The sequence below is a fragment of the Enoplosus armatus genome, chromosome 14, assembly GCF_043641665.1.
Source record: "Enoplosus armatus isolate fEnoArm2 chromosome 14, fEnoArm2.hap1, whole genome shotgun sequence".
Classification (NCBI taxonomy): domain Eukaryota; kingdom Metazoa; phylum Chordata; class Actinopteri; order Centrarchiformes; family Enoplosidae; genus Enoplosus; species Enoplosus armatus.
The window spans coordinates 2,380,334-2,389,900 of NC_092193.1; the positions used below are offsets into that span (position 1 = coordinate 2,380,334).

At 40.6% G+C, this 9,567-nt stretch overlaps 1 protein-coding gene across 1 annotated transcript; it reads right to left on the reverse strand.

Annotated features, from left to right (window-relative positions):
• Positions 1-506: 506 nt before the first annotated feature.
• gtpbp4 (GTP binding protein 4) lies at positions 507-9,567 on the reverse strand. Its single transcript, XM_070919199.1, has 17 exons — positions 9,468-9,567; positions 8,229-8,399; positions 8,009-8,112; positions 7,318-7,454; positions 6,983-7,083; positions 6,644-6,736; positions 5,495-5,686; positions 4,511-4,576; positions 4,313-4,402; positions 4,089-4,199; positions 3,922-3,999; positions 3,742-3,793; positions 3,539-3,639; positions 2,641-2,838; positions 2,160-2,225; positions 1,783-1,926; positions 507-1,200 (listed from the first exon to the last, which is right to left on the reverse strand). Exons 1-17 carry the CDS (start codon positions 9,513-9,515, stop codon positions 1,048-1,050), a joined length of 1,905 nt encoding a protein of 634 aa, XP_070775300.1. The 5' UTR covers positions 9,516-9,567; the 3' UTR covers positions 507-1,047.

Here is a 9,567-nt window from a genome sequence, read left to right on the forward strand (position 1 = left end):
TTCTTGTTTTCTTTGGTATTACCACGCACAATAAATAATTGACATCTTCCTATAAATTCGGCATATAAAAAAAACCTTCCCGAAGGCAATAATATTAAATCTTTAAGATGATTAAGTCATGGTATATGCACGTAAGCACTGTTTATAGGGACATATCCGACAAACCTTTTACAGAAAGTGTAATTGTCTTGTTAGTGTAGACGCTTTTTGATGAATAAAATACATGCCGAATTAAAGAGTTGCTGTTGATGGCTTGTACAACCATGGTAACTCGACATTTTATCACGTGTGTATATTTGACAGATGCAAAGAAATGCTCATTGTTCAAATCCAAACAGAGCTGGATGTGGCTGCTCTCTCTGTGTGAAATAATGTAAAATTTGGAGCCTATGCTTCCACAAAACAGCAACTTTGCAGCTACCACGATAGTAAAATGATTATAACCAACACTTCCAACTCAATACAGGGACGATAAAAGAAAAGTGAAATAACACAGCAAGGGAAACTTGTCAAGGAAGTATCATCATCACTTTATCCAAAGTAAACCCAGCATTTCCTGAGCCACATACAACCTGTAAGGCATGAAAGTTCACTTAACTGCTTTTGCCAAAAGAAAAACTTTTGAAATTGTATACAAATCAGTTTAACAACTGAATAATATTTGACATGCCCTTGGTTAATCAGGGTCTAACTTTGATCATGGCAACTGCAGAAACAAAATGACTTTACTTTTGTGAGGAAAAGCTTGAGAGCTGACAAATAAGAGACACACTATTATTATAATTACTTATCATTTAAATGAGTTGCTACATTTCCCCAGCAGCTTTACAGTTTTTAATAGCCCCACCATCCTCAAGGATGATACCTCCTGTGTCACAAAAATATCAAATGACGAGAGCTTCCTTGCTTAGGAAGCAAAGATATTTCATGTTCTTATTTTTACTGCTGGGGAAAATGTATAGAATGAAGACACGACCACTATCTCCACACAGAAGCCTCTTTTTCCCAAAAGAGTGTTCAGGTCTCAACAGTCCAGAAAAAGCAGCTTTATCTGCGATCGGTGGTGCCTGACTTCCTCTTCCCGGCCAGGAGATGTTTGGGTTTGAGGTCAAACACGTGCCTGTCTGCCTCTCCCTTCTTGCCTTGGCGGTTCATGTCTTTCTGGGAGTTCTTCATCATCTTCTTTGCCTTCTTTGCCATCTGAGGAACAAACAAAGAAGACACTGACATGAGTTCTCTTCAAATTAACTTTCAGAACCAGGCATTTCTGTAATGCACCATATGCTGCTAAAATGCACACTGATTAGGCCTGAATGTGCACGTAAGTGTCTCTGTGTACTTATATAATACATAACATTTTTTACCTAATAGTATTTGAGGTGGAGTCTTGCCTCCTCAGACTATATTTAACGTTAGCCAATTATATTTAGGGTCGAGTTTGCTGTACATCAATGTCACCATGTTAACAGCAAAAAGTGTTGAGGACAAAGGAGGAAATAAACAAAAAACAGCTGACGTTGTCTTTGAAATACTGGTAATAATTAGTTGACAAGCAACCTTCCTCATAAAATCCAGTTCATTCTTTTGAACAGTCAAGATGGCAAGAAACTATCTTGAGTCTTAAGTTACTTTAGTATCAACCAACTTGTGGGATAATCTTCTCTTTAACTGGCAAAGAGCTGACATTTACACTTGATAAGATAAGAATGAGTTTATAGTGCCTGTCTCCACAAACCCAAAGACTAAGCAAGTAATTAATCTGCAGCATAGTTCACTACATACCTTTGGATCTCGTAAACCAGACTGGTCTCGTGGTGGACGGGAGGCGCTCTGGCTGCGGGTTTTGGAGGTCGGAGGTGCAGAAACTTCACGTTTACGCTTTTTAGTGACGCTTCGGGACCGTCGAGCCTGTTGTGCGTAGTGGCTCTGAAAGTACAAGAGGAAAATTAGTTTAAAAAAACGGTTTCTGTAGTGTTCCTGTGCACAACAGGATCCAGGTATTCACAAGGACTACTTCATGACTTCCAAGGTCTCAATTCTGTCATGTTTCCGGTTGAGATACGACGTTGGCACAAATAGCATTAGGGAAAAAATAGAAATCCTTGTTAAATCAAACCATAGTCAATGTATCCTAGAGTATATCTAAAGGAAGAACTTACTTCGTCCTTGTCATTCATGTCCAGACCGAGATCACCCATCTCCTTCTCTAGCTTCTTTCTTTCAACCTGTGCACATCAAACACACACAGTGAATTTTAGTCAAATGTAAGCTCATGAACAAAAGGCAAATTTAATAAAACAAAAATAATAATCACTGTCAGGGTATGGTTGAATGCAGTATGGGATACTTTGTGTAGAAGTCTCCACCAGGTGACGCCTCAAAGCAGGCAAACCTCAGGGGCTTTTTAAATTTAAATGCTCACAGGATTGTGTCAAAATCCCACGGATTATGTAGCCGATATTCAAGAGTTGCAAGAAAATCCAATAACAATATGTCGCTAGATCTTTTTCGGCTCACCTAAATTTCCTAGTTTAAAGACATATTAAACTTAAATTATGTTTGGCATTTCTGTACTACATATACACCAACACTGCAGTCATAAGCCAATCCAATAACGTCTGCCCTGCACCCCCTCCTCACCTTGGTGGCGGTCCTGGGCATGCGAGGCCCGTGCACATCCTTGTCTTTCGACTTCACGACCATGAGGTGCTTCTTCTCGCGGATCTGTTTGGCCAGAGCGCGGATCTCCTGCATCTCTTCGTCCTCGCTCTCGTCATCGGAATCGTACTCCCCGGCTCGCTCCTTCAGCTCCTCCTCCTCCTCCAGATCCTCCAGTTTCTGTGAGGGAAGAAATAAAAGACCTCGAGACGTTTAGAAGATTGACTTCCTTTCCGTTTCTCTACTTTGTGCTTCTAGGAAATCAAGAAATCTAGACCCCTTTAGTTTTCTTTCATCTGTATTTCAACAGGTAAGATTCACTGAAATAATAAATAAAAATAAGCAGACACGAGTTAAAACAGAAAACACAAATAAATGTCACAACATCAGATTTAACAACATTTATCTGTAAAACTATAAATAAAATTGACAAAAACGACATCCTTAAAAGGCAAGAGCAGTCTAAAACCATCAATCAGTAAATTAATGAATACAAAGCAATAAAAGAAGCAATTATTTTGATTCTTTGCAAAAGACCATTTTTTCCTCCATTTTAAATCTTTTTGTAGCAGCTCAGGGAGCAAATGCATAAAAGCCTCTTTATGTAGTTCACAGAAATGAGTCCCAAGAATGAAGAGCATAGCTGTTAACACATTTTTGGGGAATATATTTACACAAAATATGTAACTTTATTTTACCAGGAACGGGCCTATTACAATTAGATAAAATATGAAGAGAATAATCGAGGCTCAAAGGTGAACATGGGTGTACCTGCCTCCCCACCGGAGCACATTCTGTCACTATGGACAGCTGCATTTAGTGGTAATTACAATCTGCCACGAGGGAATTTTCTACTTAACTATGAAGTGCAGAGACTCACCTTCATGATGTCAGGATCAATGTAATCTGCAATGTTGTGGCCCTCCCACACCTCAGGGACCTTATCATGCTTCTCATCCTCATTCATCAGATCCCAGTATTCTTAAAAAAATAAAAAATAAAACGCTTCTATCAGCATTGCAGATATAAGCAGTTAATTTCTACAGTGGCAGCTTGATTGTTGAAATGAAAACACTTTCTTACTCTGTAGATCCAGAATGTAGTCATCGCCAAGCTCCATCTCCAGATCTCTCTCCTGCAAGATGAACAATCAAACGTTTTATTATGCAGCCATACAGAGAGCTGGTAGGTGTGTCACATCTCCGTTTAATGAAATCCCTGTTGTCTCTTTGACCTTGAGCCTGAAGTTAACACTGGACATACCAGTTTGCGTTTGGGTGCGTCCACCTCCATCGCCTTCTTGCGCATCAAGGCTCCTTCTGGGATGAACGGAGGCCTCTCCTGGAAATGACAGAAGGTACAAAATAAGGATTAATATCAGTGAAACGCTTCAGTAAAAAACGTCTGACTGATTTAGTGACTACATTTACCTTCTCATCTCTCTTGGTGGGCATGGCCAAGTGGAGCCGGTTGAGAACATCATGGACCTTCTTGCCCTTCATCTTGGTCTCGACACGATCGGCGAGGAGCCGGTCGCAGGCCTGACAAACACAGAGCCATGAGCCACAACACGCTCGCTCACAGCAAATTACAATACTTTGTTCCTCAACACCTCCAGGGCTCAAGAGTGAACCTGACGTTTGCTGCCTCTCACCTCAGTTTTAACTTGCATGACGCCCTCCTCGGTCAGGGTGCTGGTCTCAATCACAGGGATTCCCTCAGCAGAGAGATCTGCAAAGATTTTCTGACAGCAAAAAGATGACAGTTAAAGATGTGAGCATGAGATCAAAATACACCTTTAACACCTGAGTTCATTGTAAGAAAGCTAATAAACAAAATGTAAATCACCCACCTGGTTCTCCTCAGACAGCTCACTGATCTTCTTCACATCACATTTGTTGGCCACAACGATAAGAGGCTGCAGTGAGCGAGACACCAGCATTAATACAATTACACTGTCAAACCAATGCTTTTTCATGCTTTACTTATCCTCACAGAGACCTGCTAAATATGCAGGATACTCTACTAACTGAAATTAAATTCTGTGGCTGATGTGGTTAGTTCTCGGGTTGGGTATTGAGAGCCAGTTCTAATATGGAAATGGTGTCAAATGTATAACAACCAGGGAAAAATGTCCTTTCCTATCGCGCTTATCGTGAAAGCAAAGGTTGTACCTTCTGTGCTTCCATGTCTACAATATGGCGGACAGGAGCCAGAGCTCAAAATAATACATTAAATCGATTCAGCAAAATCACTATGCAAAACTAATTCCATGCAGGGAAGAAGATTGTCTGATATGATGAAGCATTTCCTGCAGTCTGGTGAAAGAATTGAACAAATTCATTTCTGATGTCCCATCAGTCATAATGCCCCACAAATAACTGCTGCTCATATGTCCAATACAAGTATTTACCTTAAGTTAAAAAAACTCAATTTGTTCATGGAAAGATTGACAAGATTTATGTTTTTCTTTATTTTACTTTTTAAACCAAAAAGAAAGGCTAAATATGCCTGCATTCATGGCGAGTGTCTGAGCCTTGTCACACCAGAAGGTGGCAAAGCAAAATTAATCCGTGCATCCTTGTGAAACAGGTGGTGCTTGAAACTTGCGACACATCTAATAGCTTCCCTCATTTTGGACATTTTGGACGAGGGAGGGGAAAGCACTGCTCATCCACTTTCCCCACCCAGATTTAACAAAGCACGGGCTCCATCCAGTTATCTGACATCACATGAGTAATGTGATGTCGTCTAATACTTTCAGATGTTCCAGGGTTAGGGTTAGGGTTGTCGTCTCAGGCTGCCACTTGCAGCTGTGACATTATTGACGTCTGACCTTGTTGGCGAACAGGGGTCGGATGCTGTTGAAGAGCTCCAGCTGTTCCTGCAGGGTGTGACCGCACTGCTCAGATACGTCCATGACGTAAAGGACCGCCGCTCGCAGGTGAGCCAGAGCCGTGATGGCCTGCATCTCGATGGTGTTCCTCTCCTCCAGGGGGTGGTCCAGGATACCTGGGGTGTCCACCACCTACACACACACACACACACACACACAGTTAACATAAGAATAACTGGGGGGACCGGATGAAAGTGCGGAATAACGAGTGAAACATGTGTCTTCACATTTCTGCAGGTTTAACACCTTTATAATGACATTTCAGAACGTGAATCTATTTTAAAGACTTCGGATACGCCAATAATGACCTGAAGGCTGTACTTTAGACCATAAAACACCGTGAAAACTTTTAGCAGCAGACAGAATTTCAGTACAAATTAAAACATGAACAGGAAAAACATGAGTAGAACTATGTAATAGGTCATCATCCCTGCTTTAGCTTTGCACTAGAAAAAAGATCGTTAAACACATATGAAACAGCTCTACATGTATTAGTTTAAATTATTGGCACGTTAGATCATTTAGGACCATAACCAATGGATAGCCAGTCAAAAAGTACTGTTAAATCAGAGAAAAGATCAAAACAAACATGTTAAACCTGAAAAAGTCTAATTTAAGCCAATATTGTTATTTGTTTATGACTGTGGACCTGAAGACGTCAAATATGTGGTAAATGAGATTATTGTAGTTTGCAGATCAAAAATACAAAAGGAACAAAAAGTGCTTTCTGATTTTGTTCAACTGTGGAGGAGCATTTATTCAAAATCACTGGCTCTGATGATATACCTTCATGTTATTAATGCATGCCATTATTGTAGTATTTGGTAGACGTTTAGGAGCAAGTTGTACACTGTTCATCTGATGTGGATGTTAACACATTATATTTAAAGCCAACAGTAACCATTTTAACCTCAGTCACTGTTACATTTGTGCTGGAGTTCAGAGTCAATACAACGAAAATATGTGGCACAGCACAAATACTTCATATTGCTCAGGTTAGTTCATCATAAAGAAAACATCTGAAGCAGGAGAACGTGTGTGTGTGTGTGAGAAGGAGAAGATAACTGAGTGAGAGCTGCAGCATCTTACCTGCCAGCGGAGATATCTGTAGTCCATGTGACCCACAAACAGAGACTTGGTGGTGAACGCGTAGGGCTGCACATCGACATCTGCTCTGGTCACCTGACAAGGAAAACCGTTTACACCACATTAACTATACTTTAAAAAAAGGGAAGTCAAGGGTCTGAAACACCTGAAAACAGTGATTATGATTCCTGTACAATTTACAGAGATGCTCGGAATAAATGTGCTACATACAGTCTCTTCAAAATATATTATCGCTTATCAGGATCGTGCGGTTACCTCTCAGTGAACTAACATTGAGACTAAAGTGCATAGAGCTAATACACAGCAGTGAGCGAGGTTTACCTTGTTGATGAAACTGGACTTGCCGACGTTGGGGTAACCGCACAGAAGCAGGGTCCTCGTGTTGGGATCAATGCTCGGCAAACGGGACAGATGCTGACGCACTGTTGAAGGGAGACTAGTTATTTTTACATATCAAAGACAGATTAAAGTGTTAAAACAGGCTCATAAAAACCTCTCAGGTGACAGGAAAAGTACAAAACAGAAATAAAATTAGAGAACAGAAATTTTGAGTAATTGAGGCCAACAAATAAATGAATCTAAGAAACCAGATTTTATTTTCTGCAAAGGCCTCTGTAACAGCATTTCAGCCACAAGACATTGAGCCTCTCTGCTACCTTGTTCCAAGTACTCCAGACTCGACTTCTGTCGCTTCAGGATGGTGCACATACGACCCAGAGCGGCTCTCTTCAGCTGTTTACACCGGTACAGAGAATCTCCATACTTCATCAGACGCACGTAGTCTTTGGCAACGCTGGGGGATTTAAAAACAACAGTCTGTTCACGCCTTTGGTTCTTGTTGTTGTTACAGGCCTGTCTTTTATCCATTTATGGATTATGTTAAGTTTCTGGTGTTTGCTGCATTTCATATTCCTTATGCTTACATCCCTCTCTTTTATAAATGTCTAGATCTTGATCCGTGTATATTTGTGTGTATTAATGGACCCCGAAGACCCCTCAATGAGCATTTGGTGGCTCTACTGTTCAAGTGGTCGGACCTGCCTTTATCCTGTCAAAGCAAGAAAAATTGTTGTCTCCCCATTCCTACTGACTGTTGTCTCAGTCATGTTTTCTGGATTTAAACTTGTGATTTTTCTTCCAATGACAAAAACAATGTGATGGTCTTCTGGTCAAAGCTGCAACTTTCAAATATTTAGCAGTGGACACAAAGGGTTAAATGTGATTAATATCATGACAATACCTCAGCTGAAAACAAATATGCAAACATTTCCACTGTTTTAAGGATCATTAGAAAAATAAACAGAAAAACCAAATACACGACACAGTAAATGTTACAGACAAACTTACTTGTCGATCAAATTCTTGGCGATGTTTATCTGTCCCAAGGCCAACTTATAATGATCTTTGTCATACAACACGTTCATCAGATCAGCGTAGAATGGATGGATGTCCTGAAGGACAACGACACATAAATTCAAATTTCACATAAACATCGGGTAAAAACAGAAGTTTAGAAACAATGGTTATTTAAACTATACAAGAGACTTTTCTGAACATCTTGACTTACGTCGAGCTTGGGGAAGTCGGTGAGGATCTGTGTGAGGCGGTCATGGTAGTTCTGCTGGGTGAACTTCACCTTTCGCATGTAAAAATGTCGGATACGGTGGATCTGGTAATGCTTGTGTACCACTGTGGGCGTCTTCCTTTGTGTTTTGGATAAAGTGATGTCGATGAAATCCTGCAGAGAGGGGAACGGTAAGGACATCAGGGTTATAATGAAGGGAAGAGGACAGTGAAGACTTTCTCAACATGACTCACTTTATAGGAATAAATAAGCCATTCATTATCATTTTATTTACATAAAAGCATGAGATTTATCCTAAAAAACGTTTGTGTTTTTGGCCTTGAATGTCTTAAGTTGAACTTTTTTGCCTTGGGTAATATTACTTGATTAAGTCTTTAGGTCACTGCAAAATGTACTGTCCTGTTATTTGTTTTTCATATATATCAATACCTACAGTACTGACATATCAATACTTACAGTATTGATATCAGATACTTAACGTGTCTCCACAAAAACATGCCGTTTACCTATATTTCCACTCCGCATGTCATGTTAGCCGTTTTCCTAGAGAGTCCTGCCAAACTTCATCAACAAGTCTGTCAGTTTAATATATAATCGCTTGTCGGTAAAAGCAGACACCTTATAAAACGCATCCCAAATAACTCGTGTCTTCTTGTCAATTCGGCATATAAGTAATACAAATAGAAGCTGTTTTTCTCGAAAGAGCCCAACTTTTGTGACTTGGTTCAACGTCTCTGACACGCAGTTTAAATGGACAGTTTACTGTGGTAACAGGTGAGACGCTCGAGTTTAGCTTGCTTTAATATGTGCTGCTTGATGTATGCCATGCATGCCGGATGGGATGGCGTATCCTTGCTCACAGGAAAAAAAGGACTCTTAAACTTCCAGATTTTCGAACAGAGTTTGGTGCGGGACATCTGTGGGCTTGTGTCAACTATGTCAGCAGTCATTTACATGACGAGATAGCCTATTAATCACCTAATGCTCAATAGTTAGCAGTTTCCTCTCGGTTTCTCTTCTGATACTATAAACACAGCTACGTACAGTAACGTTACATGGACATACTGCGATGGAAACCTGCTGCTGTCGCTTCACACCAGCTCAGCACGTGTTTGCCTCCCCACCATGTTTTCTCCTTCTTCCACCGTCTCTCAACGCTGAATAACAAGGCGACCAAAACAACACCCGCGTAAAACGCTGAAGACGTGGAACAAAACTTACCTTGGCGGTGGGAACCACCATAATCTTCTTGAAATTATAAAGTGCCATTTTGTCGCGACACGTTGTGGTCCGCTGACGGCACGGGGAAAGGAGAGCTGCT

Bases quoted from the DNA above. Each gene is read 5' to 3' on its own strand.
- gtpbp4 (XM_070919199.1), bottom strand. From the start codon at position 9,515: ATGGCACTTTATAATTTCAAGAAGATTATGGTGGTTCCCACCGCCAAG. The intron at 4,577-5,494 runs GTCAGACGTCAA...CGCTCACTGCAG, and splicing joins GACCCCTGTTCGCCAACAAG to CCTCTTATCGTTGTGGCCAA. The intron at 4,200-4,312 runs GTGAGAGGCAGC...TGTGTTTGTCAG, and splicing joins TCATGCAAGTTAAAACTGAG to GCCTGCGACCGGCTCCTCGC.